Source organism: Lissotriton vulgaris, chromosome 9 (assembly GCF_964263255.1).
Source record: "Lissotriton vulgaris chromosome 9, aLisVul1.2, whole genome shotgun sequence".
In the NCBI taxonomy this organism is placed as follows: domain Eukaryota; kingdom Metazoa; phylum Chordata; class Amphibia; order Caudata; family Salamandridae; genus Lissotriton; species Lissotriton vulgaris.
The window spans coordinates 831,117,645-831,142,875 of NC_141697.1; the positions used below are offsets into that span (position 1 = coordinate 831,117,645).

The 25,231-nt window shown below is 49.6% G+C and overlaps 1 protein-coding gene across 1 annotated transcript in view; it reads left to right on the forward strand.

The window, feature by feature from the left end:
* LOC147692322 (sperm microtubule associated protein 1-like) overlaps nucleotides 1-22,421 on the forward strand; it is a 359,300-nt gene extending 336,879 nt beyond the window's left edge. The window contains exon 3 of the mRNA XM_086936775.1: nucleotides 22,113-22,421. Coding sequence (XP_086792901.1) covers nucleotides 22,113-22,270 — 158 coding nt within the window. The 3' untranslated portion in view covers nucleotides 22,271-22,421. The remainder of the gene's footprint in view (nucleotides 1-22,112) is intronic.
* Nucleotides 22,422-25,231: the final 2,810 nt, after the last annotated feature.

Sequence of the window (25,231 nt, forward strand, 5' to 3'; positions counted from 1 at the left end):
TTGGTTATTCTACCCCATCTGCACTTTCAGCGTGCGGAGTACGGCCTTTACAGGGGTCGAGAATCAGAACTTAGTTGCCATGCGGCATACCCCCGTGGGGTTCAATTGGATTGCTACACACTCATACAAGCACTGTTGACATCCATTCATCGGATCAGGCAACAGGCAAATCAACCCCCCCTCAACTCAATCCCCTCCTCCCTGGGCCCCTCCTCTTCTCCCGGCCCCACCTCCCTCCTCCCCTCAGACATGCAACTTCCCTAACATCATGCATATTACTCAGAATGTATTCCGCACACTCCAATTGATTCCCATGGCAGTAGCCCATGTCCTAACCGGGAGGATGCGTCCACTTAAGTGACCTCTCCACCCACTTGCTCACCCCACTATCTGTGGCTAAGGTCCCATGTAGCCAAGGGGGTGTGTAAGGCTGGAAGGATCAGTCCTCATCGTCAGTCGGGTCCTTAAGCAGATCTTTCAGCGCCACCCAGGCTCTCGCTGTTTCCCATAATTTGTCATTGTCAGTTCTCCATGCTAGTTGGAGCCGGAGGGTCCCCTCGCAGTCTGCCCACTTAATAAAGTCTCTGAGCCAGCGCGCCTCACTGGGGGCTGTGGCCGCCTTCCAATGGCTAGTGATTTTGCGCTTGGCCAGGGCCAACCCCAAATCCAGGAACCTGCTGGTGGTTTTGTTGCAGGCAGTGTGGGGAAACCAGTGCAACAGGCACACAATGTGGAGTACTTTGCAGGTCCCTCTCCGTTACCTCTGTCAATTTGGCCATTATCTCTCCCCAGTATCCTTGGAGCAGTGGACAATCCCAGAACATGTGCATGAACGCTGCGTCCTCCAGTCTGCTTCGCGGGCAGGCAGCGTGGGATCTGAATAACTCAATAAGTTTGGAAGGAGTGAGGTACGCCAGATGAAACACGTAGAATTGGAAGAGCTGGAATCTTGCGTTTCGGGAGCACTTCCATGCCCGTTCCATCAGCATTTCCCAAGGTTTAGGCTCTATAGGTTTTCCCAGGTCAACCTCCCACTTAGCGCGCAATCCCTCTAGTGGAGTCCTCAATGCCTGCGTCAGTCTTCGATACAAGCACGTGACCGCCTTGACCCTACCCGCGGAGGTGACCACATATTGGCAAGGAAAGAAGACCCGTGGTTCCTCTAATCCTTTCTTTCAATGTTTGCGCAAAGCAGCCGTCACGGCCGCGTGTATAAGAAAGTCCTGAGCAGGCAGTTCGTGCCTGTCCATGAGATCTTGAAATGGTAGAAGTGTACCATCTTCGTATAGATCCCCAACGGTGGAGATCCCGAACTCCCCCATTCATGTAGCCGCTGAAAATCCCCTCTGTGAGGGAGTTCCATGCAGAACCATATCGGAATCTCGGGCGAATATGCCGGACTCCCTTTATTGCGTCGTAGGGCCCTATTCCAACATAGCCTCAGGACCCAGGACTCTCTGGTCACCGCCCTCTCTTGCACCGAAGGCATAGGAGAATCCGAATCAGGTGGCGTAACTCTATGTACCGGCCTCTCTGATCTATCTCCAGACCTAGTTTCCCTGCCATCCGTTGAGTGAACCACTGGAACTGGGCCGCATGGTAGTAAGCCTCAAAATCAGGCACTGCAAAGCCCCCTTCCTGCCTCGTGCGCATCATGGTAGGCAGTGCCACTCTACGCCTCCCTGAACCCCATAGAAAAGTCGAGACCATGGAGTTGAGTTGAACGAAGCACTTCCCCGGTATCCAAAGCGGCAGAGTAACAAAATAATAAAGTAACCGAGGGAGGGTTATCATTTTTAGTAGTGCCACTCGTCCCGCAAACAAAACAGGTGATGGACCGAATGTGGATCAATGTCACACATTCAACCCAGTCCAAAGATCTGGGCCCAAATCCATGGGTTTTTTGCACTCCACACCACCCTGGGTTAGACAATGGCGATATGCAAATCAGCTCTGACCCTGTGCCCCATGGGAACAGTCCAGTCCGAACTACAAAAGCCATGTCCTTCCCAGAACGGAATCAAGCATCCGAGGACCGGACCGGTTTCGAGGTAACACCTCTCATCAGCCCGGCTAGCTTGACACCAGTGGTGTGGAGTGCCTGGGACCCACGTCTGAGCATCCCCAGCGCACTTATAGCGGTATTGCAAACAAAACAGGTGATGGACCGAATGTGGATCAATGTCACACATTCAACCCAGTCCAAAGATCTGGGCCCAAATCCATCGTTTTTTTGCACTCCACACCACCCTGGGTTAGACAATGGCGATATGCAAATCAGCTCTGACCCTGTGCCCCATGGGAACAGTCCAGTCCGAACTACAAAAGCCATGTCCTTCCCAGAACGGAATCAAGCATCCGAGGACCGGACCGGTTTCGAGGTAACACCTCTCATCAGCCCGGCTAGCTTGACTCCAGTGGTGTGGAGTGGACATGGCTTTTGAAGTTCGGACTGGACTGTTCCCATGGGGCACAGGGTCAGAGCTGATTTGCATATCGCCATTGTCTAACCCAGGGTGGTGTGGAGTGTAAAAAAACGATGGATTTGGGCCCAGATCTTTGGACTGGGGTGAATGTGTGACATTGATCCACATTCGGTCCATCACCTGTTTTGTTTGCAATCCCGCATGCAGCAGCTGACATAGCCTCCAAATATTCATTGCCGTGTTCCGGACAGACTGGTCTCCGTGCACCAGAGTCGTCATGTGCACCATCAGGCGATTGGCCAAAATAGCACTCAGGACCTTATAATCAATATTTAACATCGCCATGGGGCGATACGCTGTTCGTGGTCCCACTCCGGTTTCCCCAGCTTGAGGAGCGGCACAATCACTGCCTCCCTTGTCGAGGTGGGCAGATATCCCATCTGTTTCGATCGGTTATAGAAAGACACCAGCTACGGGGCCAGCATGTCGATATAAGTGACGTAAAACTCTGATGGCAGTCCGTCAGTGCCTGGGGTTTTGTTCTTAGCCATGCTTTTGAGGGCTCCCCGGACCTCACCCAATTCTACCGGTCGGCCCAGGCTTTCTGCCTCTTCCTCTTCAATCTGAGGCAATTCTATAACTAGAAAATCCCCTTCTTCCAGTTCCCTGGGGTCCAGCGCGCTACAATAAAGGGTGGAATAGTAATGTGGGAACTGTGTGTTAATGGCCTGCTGTCCAAAGTGGGTCGTCCCCCTCTCGTCTTGTATTTCGAGGATCGGCTTACCCCTGCGGGCAGAATTCACTAGCCAGTCTAGGAGCGCCCCTGACTTATGGAATCTGCGTGCGCCCGCAACATATAGGCCCTGTAATCGAAGCACCTCAGCTTCTTCACTTGTGTAGCCAGCTCTTCCTTCGCCCTCAGAATCCCCTCTTGTATGTCCTCCCGTCCCAGTCTATCCCTTTCCTTCTCCTGAAGCCGTTGCTCTGCCCGCTGTACCTCACTCAGTAGAGTTCTGCAAATTCCCACTGCCTGTCCAATGCACTACCCGGGTATCACCGCTTTGAACGCATCCCACTCATTGTGCAGACTGGAAGAGGTGCCCATGTTGTGTTGGAAATAATCCTCTAAGCAGTTCCTATGGTGATTCGGAAGACCTGATCTTCAAAGGCCTCTGGCCCGAGACGCCGATAAGGAATCACCGTCCTAACCCGAACCTAGTTCAAGGCCACCAATAGGGGGTTGTGATAAGAGGTCGTCCTAGTCAGATATTCACTCATCGTAATCAGTATATGAACGTCAGGGGAGCACAAAACCGCATCCTGCCTGACATGCAGTTCATGGACTGCGGAAAAGTAAGAGTAGTCCCGCTCTCTGGGATGATGGGTCCTCCAGATATCTGTAAGCCCCCAACTCTGCTGCCAGTCCCGCCAGACTTCTGCTATTTTACGGGTAGGGCGTCAAGGAGTGGTGGATGGGAGCGGTCCAGGTCCACGTCCGTCACACAATTAAAATCCCCCCCCTAGTAGCACAGGGCCCGTTAGTACCCCTGCCAATTTCTGCGAGAGCTGCGTGGAAAAGGTGGGCTGATCGACATTGGGGGCATATATATGCTTCCCAGGGTAATGTCCCGCCCATCTAGTTGCACCCTGACCACAGTAAACCTGCCCTCGGGGTCAATCATCTGCCTCACACATTGAAATGGTACGCCTGCTCTCACCCAAACCAATGTTCCCCTGGCATAAGCAGAGTAAGTGGTGTGAAAGACCTGCCCTCTCCAGCGGCGTTGTAGCGCCACCCCCTCCGCTTTCGTCAAGTGAGTTTGCTGAAGTAATGAGATTTGCACTCCCCCTAAGTAGGCATGTATTTTGTGTTGCCGACACATAGTATGCATCCCCCGTACATTCCAAGTCATAACTTTAAGGCCTATGGAGGTGCCCATGGATCTGATGCATGCACACACTTGCCTAAACCCCCCCTAGCAACATGTCTGACCCTCTCCCATCCCACCCAACTCATAAACGTCCCCCAACTCCCACTCCCCAGGACAGGCACACAAGAACACAAAACAAAACTGCTCAAAGCCATAACTGCAACTAGGAGGTAACTCATGGCTCACTCACAAAGCCCCCAGAACTCCCCCCCCCCCCCCCCCAGCCACCTCCCCTTGAGAAGAACCCGTATAGCCAGTTGAAATCCCGGCATTCCTGAGAAGTCATCATCAGTCGCGCTGCCCCACTTCTGAGTGACCCCCAGGATCAGGTAACGTAACAACCCCTGCAGCGTACATCCCGCATAACATCTACAGCCCCATCACCCAAATATTCCATCAGCTGTCTGTGGGGTGACATTCAACATCTCCATGTCTGAGAGACCCTGGGAGCTGCCAGATCCCGGGCTCCCTGTTCCGCTCTTCGTCGTGCCGGTATCAATACTCGTCGGGCTGGCCGCTCCTTGACTGATGGCCGCCACAGCACGCACCGCATTGTCTCGCTCATGTCACTGAGCCACCGGGGAAGTGGGGCTCCTCGGAGGAGGATTAGTCGCCTGTCGCTCCCGAGGCGAGATCGCCCGTGGGTTGCTCGCTGCTGCACCACTGCTCCACTCCAACCAGTCCCACGCCGCCTGTGGGGTAAGAAAAAAGTGGGTCTCCTCGTCCGCTGTCACCCGCAGATGTGCCGGGAAGGGCATGGCGTTGGTGAAATTGAGTTGAGGCAGCTTCCTCTTGATGGATAGAAAGGAGGACCGTTGACGTTGAACCTCTCTGGTGTAATGCTTAATATCAACACCCTACTGTTTCCTATTTGCAGGTTCTGTTGTTCCTGAGCCCTCTGCAAGATAAAGTCCCAGTCGCGGTAATGTAGCAGTCTCGCCACCATTGGTCGGGGTGGAGCGCCAGGTTTAGGAGGGCGAGCTGGGACCCTATGTGCCCGCTCCAATGCATAAAATGGGAAAGGCCCTCCGGTGCCACGTCTGTCCGTAACCAGTCCTACAAAAACCGGACCGCATCAGGACCCTCCTCGTGCTCCAGAACCCCCACTATACGGAGATTGTTGCGCCGCGAGCGCCCTTCACTGTCCACTCGTGCTTCGAGGGCTTTGACTCTGTGCGTTACCTCATTTAAAGAGCGTCGCAAGGTTGTTACATCATCAGGGATGCCCTTCATATTGGACTCATGGGTCGCCACCCTCTCCTTGAGCTTCCGATGATCATCTTTCAGTAGGGTGATGTCCGTTCCGATGGCGTCCATCCTTTTCTCAAGCGCTTCCCGCAAGGTGATAATGGCCTGCATAATTTCGCCCAGGGTAGGGTCCCTAGGCTGACCCGTTCCCCGTCTCTCAGTATCTGCATCTTCGTCCTCCGTGTCGTTTCGGCTCATCTAGGCACAGCACCTCAAAGCCCTTCTTTCTGGACACACAACCCATTGTAGTGGGCAGAGGCTGCCAATGGTAGCAGCTCCGGGGGGGGGGGGGGGGGCGCAGCCGTACTCCGTAGTAGCAAGGCACCACCACTTCTAAGCGCCCGCTCTGAAAATCACAGCACTGCATGCATCAGAAATCCACCCCTGGGGAGGTCATGCCTGATGCGAAAGCATTACACCGTCTTCATAGAGATCACCGAGCACCTAAATCCCAGCTTGCCCCCAATCCTGCAATAATGACCAGTCTCCCCGTGAGGCAATGCCGTAATCATCCCCAAAGGGATTTCAGTGGCATAAGTGTGGGAGACACCTACACACCGGTGACTCCGATTCCAGCACAGTCTTAATGTCTTTTCCTCTATGGAGAGATCCTTGAGATCTAACCATTGCTGTAGACCTATGAAGGATAGGATGTGCCGCTATATGCCCCTAAATTCCTTTGCCACCGCTTGTGTAAGGAGCTGAAGCTGCGCCGCTAGGTAATAGAGCTCCAGATCCGGAACCACCAGCCCTCTTTCTGCCCTCGGCCTCATCATTGTCTTCAGCGCTACTCTGCGTCTTCCGGTTCCCCATAGGAACCCCACCTCAATGGACTGCATTACCTTGAATAATGAGCCAGGAACCCACACTGGTAATGTTCTAAATAAATACAACAGCCTAGGGAGGGCTACCATCTTCAACAGAGCCGACAGAGTACTCCAGAACGCTATGCTCCCTTTCAGTGCACGTATACACCTCCCTACGTTGCCATCCAGATTATCATCTGCTTCGTGGTAGACCTGTACCCCTAGATAGTTTAGGCAGGATGGTTCCCATCGTATGGCCCGTGGTATCTCCGGTGCTGCTCTCCCTGCCATTACTGGGACCAGGCAAGTCTTGGACCAATTCACCTTTAACCCGGACATACGACAAAAATCTACCAACAATCTCGTTGCTCCCACTAGCGCTCTCCCGTCATCCGCCAGGATCATTAACAAGTCATCCGCATATAGCGAGATGTATTGTAGCTCCACCCTATATAGTAAGCCATTATACCACTGTCCCAGCCGGGCGCATATCGCTAGTGGTTCTATCGCCTTGCAAGCAGCAGCGGGGACAATGGGCAACCCTGCCGAGTCCCGCTCGCCACTGCATACCCGGGCGATATCATCTTTCCCACTTTCACTCAGGCCAGCGCAGATGTATATAGCACTGTTGTCCAGCCCAAAAAGGCGTTTCCCAGTCCAAAACACCTCATTGTCCAGTAAAAGAACGGGCATTCCATGCTATCAAAAGCACTTTCCACGTCTACCGACAATATTGCCGCCATAGGTGTTGTGATGCGGGCTGCCCCCATAACTCTTACCAACCTCCATATATTCGTGGTGGTATTTCTAGTTGGAATAAAGCCTGCTTGGTCCTCATGTATTAAACTGGTCATATGCTGCATCAAGCCCATAGCCAGGATCCTACTGATAATCTTGTAATCCGTGGACAGCATCAATAATGGCCGGTATGCAGCCGTATCCGTGCCCTCCCGCCCCGGCTTCAGCAGTGGAACAAGCAGGGCCTGCCTCATGGACAGCGGCAAGTGCCCTATGTCTCGGGCATCTCCATAAACTTCCAGTAATTTGGGTGCCAATAAATCTATATAATGTAAATAAAACTCTATTGGCAACCCATCAACCCCTGGTGTCTTATTACGGGCCATGCCCTTAACCACGCTCGGGATCTCCCCAATTGTTATAGCTCTGCCCAGATAAGTTCCCTGCTCCTCCTCCAACTGCGGGAGCTGCAGAGTCCCCAATAAGGAATCCATTTCCTCCTCTCCTGCCTCCAGTTTACTCCCATATAATGTCTCACAGTAATTCTGGAACTTAGTCAGTATCTCTTTCTGCGGGTATACTACTCCCCCAGTCTCTGCTGCCAATGCCAATATTGGTGACCCCCGCGGCGTCGGGTTGGCCAGCCATGCCAGCAAGGTGCCCGCCTTGTCTCCCTCTGCATGGGTCTTTGCAAGGTAACTCCTATAGTCAAAGCAGCGCAGCCTCTCTACCTCCACTGCCACAGCTTCCTTAGCTTCTGTCACTTCAGCCTGCATTTCCGGTCTCTCTGGTCGCCTTTGCTCTGCCAGTCTCAATATTAGCTCTGCCCTTTCCACATCCTGTAGCAATGTTTTCAGTATCCCCGCATATTTGCTTATACAAATTCCTCTTAACACCACCTTAAAGGAGTCCCACTCTACTGCTCTGGAGGAAGCCGTGCCCGAATTTTCAGCAAATTAATGCAGAATCCCTTCACCCACTTCTCTTCGGAACACCGGATCCTCTAATGTTTCTGGGCGTAATCTCCAAGTCGGAACGTCCGACCTCTCCCTTGTCCAGTGCATGGTAACCATCAAAGGGTTATGGTCGGATAGTGTCCTAGTAAGGTACTCTGAATTAGTTACAGTAGCCGCAACCTGCGGTGAACACAATACCGCATCCATCCGGACAAGGAGCTCGTGCAGCGACGAGAAATAAGAATAATCCCTATCCTGCGGGTGCTGTACCCTCCATACATCCACCATGCTCCATCTAGTCTGCCAGTCTCGCCTATATTTTTATTAACCGGGGAGTCTAGCAAGGGGGGGGTGCAATCTATCCCGCAAGGGATCTGATATCGAGTTAAAGTCCCCGCCTAGCACTATCGGGCCTGCCAAATATTGCGCTAACACTCCTGAAATCCTGTCTAGGAAACGTGCCTGGTCCACATTCGGCGCATAAATACTGCAAAACGCTACCTCTCTACCATACAGATGCCCTTCGACTGCTACGAATCTTCCCTCAGAGTCAATTGTTTGCCTGAGCACCTGAAATGGGACGTCCACCCTGATCCAGATCAGTGCCCCCCTTGCAAATGCCGAATATGAGGTGCTGAATACCTGCCCTCTCCACCTGCGCTGCAGTGCCAGTCCCTCTGCCTTAGTCAGGTGCGTTTCCTGAAGCAACGCTACGTGTACCCCTCTCCTAACTAAATATGCATGTATCTTGTGTCGGCGTGACATGGTGTGGAGACCCCGTACATTCCATGTGATGCAACGCAAATCAGGTGCTGCCCCCATTGTCATACCACAATCGGCCCTCCTCCCCTCGCAAAGATAAGAACACACCGACCATTAACATTTCCCATCCTCCCCCATACCCCAACTACCCCCCTCCCCCCAAGAACAGGACCTAGAACAACATTGCTAGCCCCCATCCAAACCTTTTCAACTCGTGGATCACATCTAAGCCTATCAGTAGTCACTGTAGGCATGCCTTATGGGCTATGGGGGGGAATTTTAGCCAATGGGTGACCCCTGCAAACTGAGCTATCACCGCTCTCACCCCTCCAACAATAACAGCTAGCCCCCCAGGAACCCCCGCACTGTGCCAGGAGAATTCAGGTGCAGTTTGCGGAGTCTACGGCCCACCCCAGCCCAACCACCCAGACAACAACCCCCAGGTCTCCGCCCAGCATCCACTCTACTTTAACACAATGCTTGCAAATGAGTCTCCATCCCTGGCCCCAGATTTGCCCACCCAACATTGTGGATTGGACCATTACTCATCCAAGAGTCCGTCCGCCGTCGCCGGAGTGACCTGTGGCAATTTAATGCTCTCCGCCTCCGATACCTCGGCCTCCGATTGAGCCCCGCCATTGTCCATGTCTGTGCCCTCCGGAGACTGCAGCACTGGTGCGCCCGACAGAGCCAGCACCGCATCAAGTGCCTCCTGCCTTTCCAGTGCATTCTGTGTGGGAAGGCCTCCATCGGTCTTGTCGCCTATGTTGGAGGCATCGCGATTGCCGCCCTGGGAGGCCTCCACCCGACTCATCGCTGCGCCTTTCATTACGGTCCTTTCCAGCTCTGTAAGTCTCAAGCCACGTCCAAGCGTCTTCCGGAGTGTCATAAAACTTCGTAGCTACATCCAGCATTATCTTTAACCTTGCTGGGAACAATAACGCATATTGAATGCCTTTTGATCTCTTTTCCAAGACTTTTATGCGCCCTAGTGGGTCCGCCATTTTGCTGTTTAATTCCTTATGGACCGGCATCACCTCCAGCAGCGCATTTGTTTCACTCTATCAACCAACTTGGAGTGGTCAGTTCGCAGAAGTCCCAGCCCCGTTGCCACCTGCGCAATGTCCTGCTGCAGGGCCGTGCGTGAGTCCGCAATCGCTGCTAGTATCTATCGAACTGTTTTTGCATCCCAGGGTCTTGAGACGGACCCGCTTCTTCCGTATCAGTGTGCAATCTGGGCTACTCGTCCGGTGGTTGTTGACCTGCCCCTGGTTTCCCACTTGGCTTCCCCATGGTGGAAGGACTGAAGCGTGGGCCGATGAGTGGGGGATCACGCACTGTCCATATTCCCCAATGTAATACCAGCGTTCCTCAAGCCCCCAAGCCAGGCCGGGCTCTTCACGTCGGCAGAAATGATACAACAACAAGCCAAAAATTCCCACACCGTAGGGTCTCTATTCACGGTCTCAGTACACCACGCAACTTATTCCGCCACTGTCGGTCAGCAGACCATTACTCCTACTGTCTCATGTCGCCACAGCTAATGGGATGTCCATGCTCGCTCCCCTGCTCCTGCAACATCTGGGCGTCTTAATTGGGCCGAATCACCTAATCCAGCCCTTGTGTAGCTTCCCTGTCCATGGTGCGCCCGGGCTGGGTCTCCCTTCACTCTGCTCTATCAGCTCCAGAGTAGCCAGGAGAAATGGTGGGTTCCCCTTCCTGCATAGGGGCAATCCCCATCCAACCCGCCGGTCAGGCTCTCGGGCCGCCAGGGTCCCCGCGCTCCGCAGCAGGCCCCCCCTCCATCAGGCCTCCGCTTCTCAGTGCTGCTGGCTCTCTCCCCTCATCCCCGGCTGGCAGCCCCGGCCAGGCCCACTGTTAGGAATACTCCGCAGGCAATGTCCTTTGTTCTCCGGCCATTCCACAGCCATTTTGGACCGTCCTGAGGCGAGTCCTGCCAAAATCCTGCAGCACTCGGGACGGCAGTCTAGAATCAGGAACCCGGGCAGGTCTGCGCCCCCCCACAGCCACACAGCGATCGCGGGCCATCCAGGGAGCCAAGTAATTACAGGATCACACGGGTATGGAAGCGGAGTTCGGCGCTCACACGTCCAGCTCCATCGGCTTCCAAGCCACGCCCCCAGACGTTAGGGGATCCATGCAAGCCATACCTCCTTGGAAGCCCCCGGGTGTCTACTTTTTAGAAATGTGTGGGTTGGTAGGTTTTCCTACATGGCCGTCGAGCACGGGGCCAAAAACCCAGGTGTCCCCCCTTGCAAAAGTAGGTGGTTTTGAGATAGGCAATTTTGATGTCGCCTCACTACGTTTTGGGCCCTTGCCTGTCGCGGGTACTTGCGCCTCCCACACAAGTGAGGCACCATTTTTATTGGGAGACCTGGGGGAACGCTGGGTGGTAGGAAATTTGTGTGTGCCCGGTGATGCCACACTTTCCCACACAAAAATGTGTGAAAAAGCTGATTTTTTCAGTTAAATTGAGGTTTGAAAGGGATTCTGGGATCCACCCAAGCCATACCTCCTTGGAAGCCCCTGGGTGTCTACTTTTCAGAAATGTGTGAGCTTGGTAGGTTTCCCTAGATGGCTGTCGAGCACGGGGCCAAAAACTCATGGAACTCCCCCTTTGCAAAACCAGGTTGTTTTGTGTTAGGTAATTTTGATGTCGCCTCAATAGGTTTTTGGCCCTTGCCTGTCGCGGGCACTAGGCCTGTCCACACAAGTGGGGTACCATTTTTCTTGGAAGGCTTTGGGGAACATGGGGTGGGTGGAATTTTGTGGATCCACGCAGATTCCAGAACTTTCTAACACAGAAATGTGAGGAAATGTTATTTTTTTGGACACATTTTTAGGTTTGCAAGGGATTCTGGGTAACAGAACCTGGTGAGAGCCAGTCAAGTCACTCCATTCTGGATTTGCCTTTGTGCACAGTTTTCAAAATTGTACAGGTTTGCTAGGTTTCCCTATGTGCCAGCTGAGCTAGGGCCCAAAATCCACAGGTAGGCATATTGCTAAAAACAAATCCGTGCCTAGTCAGCTTTCTGCCAGACTGGGGGGGGGGGGGGGGTTTCGGGGGTAGGGTTGCCCCGATATGCCCCCAAGGGGGGCAGAAACACTGTGGCTATTTTTCTTAGGGGTGGGGGCATTGGTATGCCCATTCTCGGCAGTCCCCACCTCCGCACATAAAAAAGCCAGCGTAATTATTTGTGTCAAGTGGGCTTTTTGCCCCCCCCAGAGGAGGCAGATTGGGGGCTACTGCCCCCATATTCCCTCCAGGGGGGCAGAAAGGCTGTAATTGTTGCGGGTGGGGTGTGGGGGCATTGGCATGCCCGTTTTGGGCAGCCCCCACCCTAATAAAAATTTGCCCAAAAAAATCCCTGGTGTCTAGTGGGTTTTTTCCCCCACAGGAAGGCAGATTGGGGGCTAATGCCCCCATCTGCCCCCCCAGGGGGCAGAAAGCCGTCTAGATGCCAGGGATTTTTTTGAGCACATTTTAATTTTTATCAGAGTGGGGGCATTGGCATACCCGTTTTGGGCAAACCCCACCCTAATAAAAATGTGCCCAAAAAAATCTGTTGTGTCTAGTGGGCTTTTTGCCCCCCCCCCCCCCCCAGGGGAGGGCAGATTGGGGGCTACTGCCCCATTTGCCCCCAGGGGGGGCAGGAAAACTGACATTTTTGCAGGGAAGGGGGTGGGGGCATGGGCAAGCCCGTTTTGGGCAGCCACACCCAAATTCAAATTTGACCTAAAAAATCCCTGGGGTCTAATGGGCATTTTTCCCCCTCCCGGCAGGGTAGATTGGGGTGTAATGCCCCCATCCGCACCCCAGGTGGGGCAGAAAGTCCACTAGATGCCAGGGAGTTTTTTTAGTGCAAATTTTAATTAGGGTGAGGTCTGCCCAAAACAGGCATGCAAATGCTACACCATAATAAAAAAATTCCCAAAAAAATCCCTGGTGCCTAGTGGACTTTTTGCCCCCCCGTGCAGGGCAGATTGGGGGATGCTGCCCCATCTGTCCCCCGGAGGGGCAGGAAGGATGTAATTTTTGTGGGTGAGGGGGTGGGGGCATGGGCATGCCCATTTTGGGCGGCCCATCCAAATTCAAATATGCCCCCCAAAAAATCCCTGGCATCTAGTGGGCTTTTTGCCCCCCCCCGTGGTGGCAGATTGAGGGCTACTGCCCCATCTGCCCCCCAAGGGGGCAGGAAGGCTGTAATTGTTGCTGGGGACGGGGTGGGGGCATGGGCATGCCCGTTTTGGGCAGCCCTACCCCATTTCAAATTTCCCCCAAAAAATCCCTGGCATCTAGTGGGCTTTTTGCCCCCCCCCCCCGGCAGAGCAGATTGGGGGTAATGCCCCCATCTGCCCCCCTGGTGGGGCAGAAGGTCCACTAGATGCCAGGGAGTTTTTGGTGCAAATTTTAATTAGGGTGGGGTCTGCCCAAAACGTGCATGCCTATGCCACACCCAAATCAAAATGTGCCTAAAAAATCCCTGGTGTCTAGTGGGCTTTTTGCCTCCCCCTGAGGGGGCATATTGGGGGCTACTGCCCCATCTGCCCCCAGGGGGGGGGCAGAAAGGCTGTAATTGTTGCGGGGGATGGGGTGGGGGCATGGGCATGTCCATTTTGGGCAGCCCTTCCAAATTCAAATTTGCCCAAAAAAAATCCCTGGTGTCTAGTGGGCTATTTGCCCCCTCCCCCCCCGGCGGGGCAGATTGGGGGGTAATGGCCCCATCTTCCCCCCAGGGGAGTCAGAAAGTCCACTAGACACCGGGGAGTTTTTTGGTCAAATTTTAAATAGGGTGGGGTCTGCCCAAAACGGGCATGCCAATGCCCCCACCCTAATAAAAATTTGCCAAAATAAATCCCTGGTGTCTAGTGGCCTTAGGGGGGACAGGAAGGCTGTTATTGTTGCGGGGGATGGGGTGGGGCACGGGCATGCCCATTTTGGGCAGCCCCACCCTATTTCAAATTTGCCCCCCAAAAATCCCTGGCGTCTAGTGGGCTTTTTGCCCCCCCCCCCTGGCGGGCCAGATTGGGGCTTCATGCCCCCATGTGCCCCCCGGGGGGCAGAAAGTCCACTAGACGCCAGGGAGTTTTTGGGCAAATTTTAATTAGGATGGGGGCTGCCCACAACGGGCATGATAATGCCCCCAGCCTAATTAAAATTTGCCCAATAAATCCCTGGCTTCTACTGGGCTTTTTGCCCTCCCGGGGGGGGGGGGGCAGATTGGCGGTTAATGCCCCCCCCCCCAGGTGGGGCAGAAAGGCTGTCATTTTTGTGGGGGAGGGGTAGGGGCATTGGCATGCTCATTTTGGGCAGCCCCCGCCCTAATTCAGATATGCCCCAAAATATCCCTGGCGTCAAGTGGGCTTTTTGCCCCTCCGGGGGTGAAGATTGGGGACTACTACCTCCATCTGCCCCCCAGGGGGGGCAAAAGCTGAAATGGTGGTGGGGGCATTGGCTTGCCCGTTTCGGGCAGCCCCCACCCTACAAAATGTGCACACAAAAAATCCCTGGTGTATAGTGGGCTTTCTGCCCCCCCGGGGGGCAAATTGGGGGCTACTGCCCCCATCTGCCCCCCCGGGGGGTGCAGAAAGGCTGTAATGGTGCTGGTGGGGTGGGGGCTTTGGTGCACCCGTTTCGGGCAGCCCCACCCTAAAAAAAGTGCCCCAAAAAAATCCCTGGCGTATAGTGGGCTTTCTGCCTTTTGAGGGTGCAGATTGGGGGCTACTGCCCCATCTGCCCCCCAGGGGGGCAGAAAGACTCAATAATAGTAGTTTCTTTATGGGGGGAGTGAAGACCCTTGCCCAAGGGGCCGCGCCCCCCTCCCTGGTGTCTAGTGGGCGGATCCCTGCTTGGGGACCGCCCTACTGGGGTGACCCACAAGCAGGGATCCACTGGGTAGGGGTACCATTGGAAAGGGAAGATTTTCCCCTTTCCAATGATACGTGCTCAGGGGGCTGAGATAGCCCCCTGAGCAAGTAGAAAGTGAAACTGAAATGAGCCTTAAGGCTCATTTCAGTTTCTGTATGTGTTCAATGACGACAGCGCGACGTGCGCACTGATCGTCATTGAACAGAAACAGGGAGCGGGCCTCGGGAGCTGGGGAAGCTCTTCACAGCTTCCAAGGTCACAGGGGAGAAAAGGAAATCCCTCTGCTGTGTGCAGCAGAGGGATTTCATGCCCCTGGCATCATGACAGAATGGTTCCGTCATGAGCACAGGGTCACCGATGCTCATGACGGAACCATTCCGTTATGAGCATCGAAGGGGTTAAATGCCTGTTGTTTGTGTACTTGCAGGTCAGAGTGTGTTTGTGTGAGTGTGAAAGTGTGCATATGTGTATATCTGAGTGAACATTTAGGAGTGAAATTTAGAGAGAGTCAATGACAAATAGTGAGGGAGAGTGAGTGAGGTTGTAGGTCAGTAAGTGAATATGAGTCAGAGTTTATTAGCAATGAGTGAGCTAAATTAAGACTAACTGCAAATGAATAAGAGGGGGTGGTTAAGAAAGAATAAGAATGAACATGAGAGAGTGTTAGAGAGTGTGTGTGATAATGAGTGTGAGTGGAATAACTAAGAGTGAGTGACGCGCGCGGGCGTCACCGGGCTGAGCCCGGGCAGAGGGCGGGCCGTCTGTGGTCCAGGGACGGGACGGGCCACCCCCGTGGCTTTGCTGAATGGTACTGTAACAGACTGGATATGGAATTGTAATAATTGCATTCTGGGAAAACGGACAGAACATTGCATTTGTTCTAATTACCCTGCTTCGAACTGTGCGAACTGTGCAACACAAAATAGCAAGAGGGCTTAAATTACTAATATAGCTATTTGTAAAACTATGGCGACTAAACCCAAAACTCGCTCGGCGAAGAGTAAAGCTGGATCACCTCTTAAACCAAAAAATCCTGACGTAGGGCTTGGTGAAGCACCCACCCATAAAGCCACTCCAACGGTCATTGACCTAATGCTACGAAAGGTCGCAGGGGATATTGAGCGCGCGGAGAGACGTATATCAATGACTTTAACTTCCCTGCCATTGACACCAAATCAAACTGAGGATGCAATCCAAGGTGATAGATCACCTGAAGGGACCCGTGAAAACTCACTAGACACTATCCCATGTGCACAACTAGTAGCGGAGGACCAAGCACCTATAAATATAGATACAAGCATAACACCTAAACCACCCTCCAAAAAACGTCAACACAAAATCAGACAAACAAGGGCTAAGAAAAAGAACAACAAATGCAACAAGTCGAAAGATATAGAGGAGGAAGTCCTAATAATAGAATCTAAAGCCGCCCCACTTCCTCCGAGGTGGCTTGACCCTATAATTCTAGAGCTACAAAAGCATCTGGAGACATTTATAACTAGTTTAATCAAACCACTAGTGAGTAAGATAGACAAAATAGCTAGTGAATTGCAAAGACAGGGCAAGGCAAGGGAAGCCCCAACAACAACACAAAATGGTAAAGGGACTTCAACAAATAACATTCCAGCCCAACGACCAGCACCATCCAATAACTGTGTTAGCTATGATCAATGCACCATTGCTCAGGTGCATGCTGCGACTGATGGGGCAATAGCAGAACGGGGTGGGAGTGCTAATACACATGGAAACTCGGACAGAAATATCATTCAAAGACAGGGCGTGGGAGGGCCAAGGCAGACAGACAACATCGGCACCTCATATCAGGCAAAAAATCAACATCATTTTACCGAGCAAAATACTAGAGCACAAGGCCCACTCCCATGTGTAAACCTACCCCCGGAAGCAAGCCCTTTTGTCGTTATCTTCACAGGGGTCCCAGGGCTAGGACGAGGGCAGAGAGAAACTTTCACAGAATTAAAACAAAAGATTTCAACCTGGTTAAATATTCATAGACCCTTAAAGGGAGGAAGAGGGGGGGAGATTTTAAACTTAAGGAGAGCACAGTGGGTGGGAACCAGAAAGAAAGAAATAGAGGGGAATTGTCTCATCGCCAACTTCAGGGATCCGAATCTTGTGGAGTATATACTAACCAATGACAACAGAAACACCACTAGCACTATAAGGACCATGCCTTTAGCATATTTTTACCCGAGGAAATTGATGACACGCCAACCAAACTTTCACTTCATGGGGAGAAATAGATTCATAGAGGGATACGATCCTAGGCCCATGGAGTACGGCATGCAAAATGTAGCATACCAGGGAGGTCCCCAATGGACAAATAGATACAGCCCCTTACAATACATGGATGAAAATGAATGACTGAGGGAAGTAGAGAAGGTTAAGGGAGAAAAGATTGTAACACTGGTAAGAGGGGAGGGGGTGGAGGAAAATGAAGCCACCCTAAACATGGCAGAAACCCCAAACAATGAAGCAATAGAAATAGGGAGGGCTGGCAACGAAACAATAATTGATCCAAATCATGTCATAGGGATTGCGAATAGTGGGGAAGCACAGACACGAAAAGTGAATATTCTGACATGGAATGTAGCGGGTTTAGCAGGTAAATTTTATAACCCTGAATGGAGGAATGAGATCCAGGGATTTCATATCCTGGCATTTCAGGAGACATGGGCAGTCAGTGCGGCTTCATACCAAATAGAGGGCTATAAGTGCTTTTTTGTGCCCGCACAAAAAGACAGGCCGGGTAGAGCGAGAGGAGGGTTGGCGCTCTATGTCGATCTAACATTAGAAGGTAAATGGACTGTGCCATCCTGGACATCATTCACCCTGCAATCCGCTATATTCCAGAGTAGAGAGTTGAGGGTGCAGTTTTTCAACTTTTATAATCCTGGACCCATAGATGGAAAAAATGGCGCTCTCAGTGAATTAGATGAAAAACTTACACATGAGGCTGAGCTAAAGAAGGGGGGGGCGGGTTCCAATGACAATAGTACTGGGCGACTTTAATTGTCACCTCTGCCCAGTTCTGCTTCAGGACCATCCATTTTGGGACGCTTGCCCCTTTAATGAGGAGCCTCATTGGGAACATAATCAGGAGGGCACACAATTAAATGCAATGATAGAAGCCCACTCATTAGCACATACGATGGACCTAATAACCCCAGAGGTAGAGGGGACATGCCAACCTTCAAAGGCAGAGGGAGTTCTACCATAATAGACTACATACTAATATCCTCCTTTGCTAAAAATAGAATTGTGATGGCTAAAACTAAATGGAGCCCCTTTAGTGACCATAACCCTCTCGTTCTGGAAATAAGACACACCTGTGGGGCGGGCAAACCCAAAGAGGGGGGGGGGGGGAAATTAGCCTCCAAACAACAGATCAGGGAAGGCGACTTAAGTGGGCAAGGGTAGACTCTCAAGAGTTTTATAAATCTCTTGTCCAAAATGGAAGAAAAGAGATAGGAGACTGTCTGGACCCCCTAAAAGAAGGTCCAGAATTAACGGAATCCTTCATAACCCTTACAAGCATAGTGGATAAAATGCTGGAAGTCAAAGGCCTGAGGAAAGAGCAGAAGAACCCACGCTGGTTCGATGAGAGCTGCTCCAAAGCATTAAGGGATCTAAAAGCCTGTCTTAAAGTTAAACCAAGGAATAAGACAGACATGGCCACTTGTAGATTAAAATACAGAACCAAAGTAAAAGAGCGGAAGAAGCTGCTTCAAGCAGAAGTGTGGGCAGACCTTAGAGAGGCGGGAGAAAACAGGGATTTTGCAGAATTCTGGAAAATTGTAAATCGGCCCTGTTTTAACGAGAATTCTGCCCCGGTGATTAGTAATAACATCCTCCCAGAGGAATGGGTCAACCACTTCCAAGGGTTATACAACAAATCACACCTAGCAATTCAGGAGGGCGAATGGCAGGGTACGCGGAGTGATAAAATAACTTTCTCGCTAGGGGAGATAACAAATGCAATTAGTGGGTTGACCCCAAACAAGGCCCCTGGTCCGGATGGTACCCCACCGGATCTATAAAGAAATAATATAGATCTATGGGCACCAATTTTAACAAGGGTGCTAAATGCAGCCATCAAATCTGGCCTACCAGGCTCTTGGTCCATGGCACTGATTGTACCCATATTTAAAAAAGGGTCCAGGGATGACCCTAAGTGCTATAGGCCGATCTCGCTCATTGATGTTTCAGCTAAAATTATGGTGCGAGTGATTTTGAACAGGCTTATGGAGTGGACGGCGGAACATCATATCTTGGCAGAAATACAATACGGGTTTAGGGAGGGTAGATCGACAAGTGACCAGTGCCTAAATTTGTATCTTTTGACAACCAAGTACACGAAAGCAGGCAGGGGCACGGTCTATATGGCATTCATGGACCTAGCCGCAGCCTTTGACAATGTCAATAGGTCTAAACTATGGACCATGATGCATAACCTAGGGATAGAAGAGGGGCTGATCAATATCCTGAAAGAGCTGCACTGGAACACCACGGCCAAGGTTCGTTTCAGTCCAGAGGGCGGGCGAACTGATCAATTTTTATGTTCAGGGGGAGTAAGACAAGGGTGCATATTAGCCCCTTTTCTTTTCTCCCTTTACATTAATGCCCTAGAGAGTGCCCTCATCGCCCTAGAAGTTGATTCCCCCAAAGTAGGACCGCGCCATGTCCCAGTACTATTGTACGCGGATGACGAGATAATGCTGGCCAGGACCCCAAGGGCTTTGCAACTTCTGGTGGACGGATTCGTTAAGTTCATGGGGGACTTGGACTTGTCTGTCAACCTAACAAAATCCTTTGTCATGGTGGCCGGTAAAAAACCTACCAACAAGAGCGTGTTCAAAATTGGGTCACAGACTCTGGGCAAAGTAAAGACCTTCCCCTACTTACGGCTGCTAATGGACGGGGACATGCTATTTAATCACCTGCTTGAGGCCCATTGCACCAAGCTTGTGTCCTCAATTGGGGCTATTTTGAGCTTTGCCGGTAGATTGGGACGCTGGTGCCCAGAACAGATAATGGCATTATATGCCTCAATCAGTACAACTAAGGCCCTGTATGGTGCTGAGATATGGGGCTTTAGGGACTGTAAGCAACTTCAACAGCATGAAGATAAATTCTTTCGGAGAATCTTAAAAGTCCCGCAAACCATCCCTGCTGAAATTGCCCATGATGAATTGGGGATGCCATATATTTCTGATATTGTTAAACTAAGGCCAATTATGGCATGGATGAGAACTTGGACTAACCCGGAGGCAGCTCTGACCAGGGAAATAATTACAGACTGCTTACAAAGAGACAAGGCCCTACAAATCCCCTGGCTGAAATATGTGAAAAACTCTTTAACAAGTATTGACCAGGGCCAGCTTTTTAATGATCCCTCCTTGATTGTAAATAGTTGTAAAATGAAGGTAAAAAAATTGCTTTTAGAAAAATTTGTCGCTGACAGAAGAAGTTGTGGCCTGGCAAAGAAATCACTAGCAGCCTATGACCTTGTAAGAAATGGAGGGGGAATGAAATCATATCTGTTTCTTATGTATAGCCAAAATGATCGGTTTTTAATGTGCTGTTTTAGGCTCAATTGGTTACCAAATATTTTAGCTTACCCTGCTGGTTTTACCGTATCAATTGAGTAGAAGGGTGCCTGCGGCTGCGACAATAGGTCTCCGCAGGACACCCTTCATTTTGTACTTTTATGTTCATTTTATAGTAACCCCAGACGATTGTTTTTGGTAGACATTTTAAAGAAACAGAAATTCCGCCAAGCAAGAACTGCATTGTTGTTTTTACAGAAAGCCACTGATCCCCACACCCTATGTGCCATTTTAAGCTTTTTAAAAGTAGCAGTAACATTGAGGAATACAAGAAATGAATTAGTGTTGTAAAATCATACCTGCCCCGTGAATCATATCCTCTCTTCTCTATTATTGTTTTTAACATGAAAAGTTCAGGAATGAAATGTAATGAAATCTTTTCAAATTTTATGTAATGTGCTTTTATGAGGAATTTTTATTCTTCGAAATAAAGATTTACTGAACTGAACTGAGTGACAAGTGAATGAGTGTAACTAAGTAAGAAAGAATGAGTCATGGTCAGTGAGAATACTGTAGATTGAGTAAGAGTGAAAGTGAATGTAAGTTTGTGTGACTGGGAAGGTATGAGTGAGAGTAAGAGTGAATGTGAGTGAATGCAAGTGAGAGTGACTACGAATGAATGAAAGTCAGTGAGATTGTGTGAGGGAGAGTAAGAGTGAGTGCAAGTGAGTGTGAATGAGTAAGTGTAGTCTGATTCAGAGTAAGAATGAGTAAGAGTGTGAATGAGAAGCAGAAATGAGTAAGTGAGAATGTGTGAGTGCTAAAGAGTGAGAATGAATGAGTGTGAACAAATATAAGTGAGTGTGGTTCCATGCTTGCGAGTCTGCCATTGGCACTGATATATTGAAGGCATTTTTTGGCTTATAGAGGCTTCCATAGCAAAATACTGGAACTGTAAATACTGGAGGCAATTCTTCTTATGACAGGCATCTGTGAGAAATTGACAATATATTGGCACTGATGTACTGGTGGTAGTTTTGAGGAAAAAGATTACTCATAGTATACACATGACATTATTAGTAACATTCTGGCATGGGCATATTGAATGTCATTTTTGTCATAAGCAACATCAGTTACAAAATGCTTACCCTAGAATATTGGGGGTATTTTTCTTTGACATCTGCGGGCACACATAGCACATTTTGAAAAAAGTGGGATCAACTATTGGGGAGGGTCAGGGTTTATAGGCTTGGCAAACCATAAAGGGACTTCACCATTTAAGGATTGCCCTTTCAGAGCCTATGGATTATTAGCAAAGTTATGTAAAAGTTGTGCTTTAAAATGCAATATTTGACCCCAACTTTTCTTGACGGGAGAAGACCCATATGGACACCACTAGAAGAGGGCTGCTTCATTTGCTTCACTTGTTCGCTAGAATTTCTGGCAAGAAATACGCCCCACCAAATTTCAAAGATCACACCAATACTTAGATGATGTGGTATCTAAAATAGATGTTTGTCTGTGTTCTTCTGTTATTTTGATCATGCCGTTGTTATGGAAGTTTAACTATGTCAATTATCATGAAGGCCTCAGGGTTAAAGTAATGTAACATCAATTCCTCTGAGATTCAGGGTCATAGATTTTATAATGTCGCATCCTGTGATGTCATTAACGTCAAAGGGTGTGGGATGTTATTTCTGCTACACCAGGCATTTTGATGAATACACGACTATGCCTAGTGTGAAAAGGCCTGTACATAACTATCTCTGCACAATCATGTCTCAACAGGGCATTCACTTGAGCAGATGTCTGGCCACAGCTATTTCCTGTCAGAAGTTCGTCCTATCACTGGATACAACGGGCGATATGGCTACCGGAGGAACACCACACCACTACGTAAGAAGCCTTCACCATTTGGTATAGGGACGCCTTTCCCACTGTACTAAGGCGTGCCAACCGATCTATCTTCAGCTCAGCCCAGTAGCTGAACATAGACCTTCACAGCCCGCAGGCATTTTCATTCTTGTTTATAATAATCCTGCTGGTGGATTACAACATTTAGACAAGATATGCAATAAAGCTGTTTTTCCATTTTAATCAGATGTCTGGAATGCTCTGGCGTTTATGCTTAAATGTACTAATTAATTTCTTTTTAGATCTCGTAATCCCGGCCCCCTGATATATCTTCGTAAAAAAATTGTTGTCCAGAGATTGTAATTTTTGATTTGTGTTTTTGGATCACTAGAGAAGTAATTTAGCTTGGGAAGACATTGCTGATCCAGGTCAAATTTTTCGGGATTACATTTTTTAAAATGACTGATGTGTTGCAGTGATGATGTAATATTTCAGGAACCATAAGACCTATATACTTCATTTTGGTGTAAAAACATAGGTTTTGGGGATCAAGTAGTCTTATAGAGCGAGAAAAAAACTCCTCAGAGCAGCCCATCCACCAATTTCCAATATACCGTCTATAACAGAGGAAAAAGAGACATATATAGAAATGAAACAAATAATAATGGTTTGTAATCCTTTTATGTACACACCAAACATAGTTTATGATTTGAATAGTAAATTTGCCGAATGTTCAGCATTTGAGAAGAGCATATCGACAGGGACATCATTTTGTAGGACAGGTTTTGCAAGTACATGTATGTGCAAGTTCTGTGGGTAGAAGCTTTAAAGAAATTTCGTCGATTTTAGCAGGCAATAAATATCTTCCAAACCAAATTCAAGTGGATTTTTTTCTTCATATGCCTGATCCAAAATATATTCACAACTTTTAATCAAGTAGAACACTCCTTTAATGTGTCCACGCACAGAATATGACGTCAGTGGAAGGTCACTTAACAGGGCTGATCTCTTAAACTCACTGTACCGAAGACCATTGAATGTGTGACAGTCAGAACTAATTTTCCACAGACACACAAGGTTTTTTTCTACGTCTTTAAAATCACATTCTTCTGTCTCAGCAAGTCCATTTAGAAACTTTACAGGTTCAGCAGTTAAAGCTCCAAGCTTTGTTCCAATTTTGGTCATAGTGTCATCACGCGTAAGAATATGTGCCTTGGTAAGAACTCTGGGCATCTCTGGGTCACGTTTCTTGTACAGAATATGATATGAACTCGGGGCATCTCTGGGTAAAGTTTCTTGTACAGAATATGATATGAAGCAGGATTAAGTATGGGACACCAAGATGAGGCGTTTTGGGTACCTACCCCTAGTGAGCCACTGCATCCATGAGTACTCCAGAATTCAACATTCCAAGTGCTAGGAGGCATAATTGCAGACTGAGCCCTGAGGGCGGTGCCTCCCGTAGCATGCTGAAAAGTGCCTTTGCAATCCTGTAGTGTGGCCACCAGGAGGAGACGTTTTGAGGTCTCCTGTGTCATGGTTCCCGGGGTCTGACCTTCCAAATATCCACAGAGTGTTTACCTCTTGCGCGCATGCGGGAATTAGTGCTCCTCTTCCGGTTGGCTGGCGAGTTACGGTCTAGCTTACGACCTGAAACCGCCAATGTGTCCCCAGCGCTTCCGGGGGAAACTGCATAAACCACAGCGGTTCCCGCCGGTTCAGCGCTTCAGATTGATGCCAACACTTTGCTGTTCCTGCCTGCTTCCCCGCTGGATCTCCTTACAGGTGTTTCCCGAGTCCGCGCTGGAGCTCTATGCTGTATTACTGAAAAGCCACGCTGGAGTGCTTTCCTGCATTCCAGAAACGCCTTTCTGGGTCTCCTTCCCCTAGTAAGCCAAAGCGCTCGTGGGGACTCAGGATACAGCATTTTAAGCACTAGGAGGCACAATTGCAGAATGTGAGCCTGGAAGAGGCTTGGCTTGGCCACATCCCAGTCATCTGAGCCAGCATACTCCATACTGCTACCAAGTGTAGGTGAAAGGGACATCATTGTGTTATTGCTGAGGGGATAATTGATGCTGGATTGCTGTTGACTCTCCTAGTGTTGGAGGGCAGAATCACGGGAAAGCGCAAGGGATAAGAACTGACTTAGGCCAACTTGAAGAAATAAAGAAAATACCAGCTAATGAGTCCTTCCCCGCTAGCCTTGCAGCCTTGCAGCCGGAAATAGCTGCACTTTTATTGATATTCATAATCTAATTAAAGAAGTTGAGACTATACTAAGCACAACCACATCTCAAACTGTTGATATTGTGCCGAGGTTGCCTGCTATGTTTAAAAGAGGTACTCGGAGAATCACACATGGAATTGACAATTCCACTACAAAGAAAATGTTACCAGCTGAAATTGAGATCCAGCCGTTAGAACGTGTTTTGCCCAAGGCGAGCCTACCTCCCAACATGACCCAGTTGCCCGAACGTGAACATTCATTAACCCCTAATGTGATTCTACTCCCAAACATTGAAAAAATGGAGTCAAACCCAGTGAAAGTCAAAGGACCTGGGTATCAAGCGATATAGAAAACAAAGTGGTCCTAGACATAACTTAATCAAAAACATTAAATGAAATACTTTTCGTTTTTGTACGGGATTCAATCCTGTAAATGAAAAGGAGAAAAACACACAAAAAGCCAAATGCATGTATAATTACAGTACCCAAAGTAATTCTGAAAACTGAGTTATCTGGGGCAACATAGTTTGCAATTTATTTTCATTATATATACATAAATAGAGACAGTAAAAGATGGGAGTTACTGCCAGGTGCAGTAAGAAGAAGTGCAAATGTAAGTGCTCAAGTGAGAAAAAGGGAAAAGAGAATCCAATAATTTGTATTAAGCTAAGGTACAATTCTCTTACCAAAATTGAGGGCCTGCCCCAAAAGAAATCTTTTCGCATAATATACTGTAGTCATCTATCACAGTGTCACAGCATCTGTGCAGATAGTCAATGGGAGGGGGCAACAAGGGTGCAGGCCCCAGATGGGGGGGGGGGATC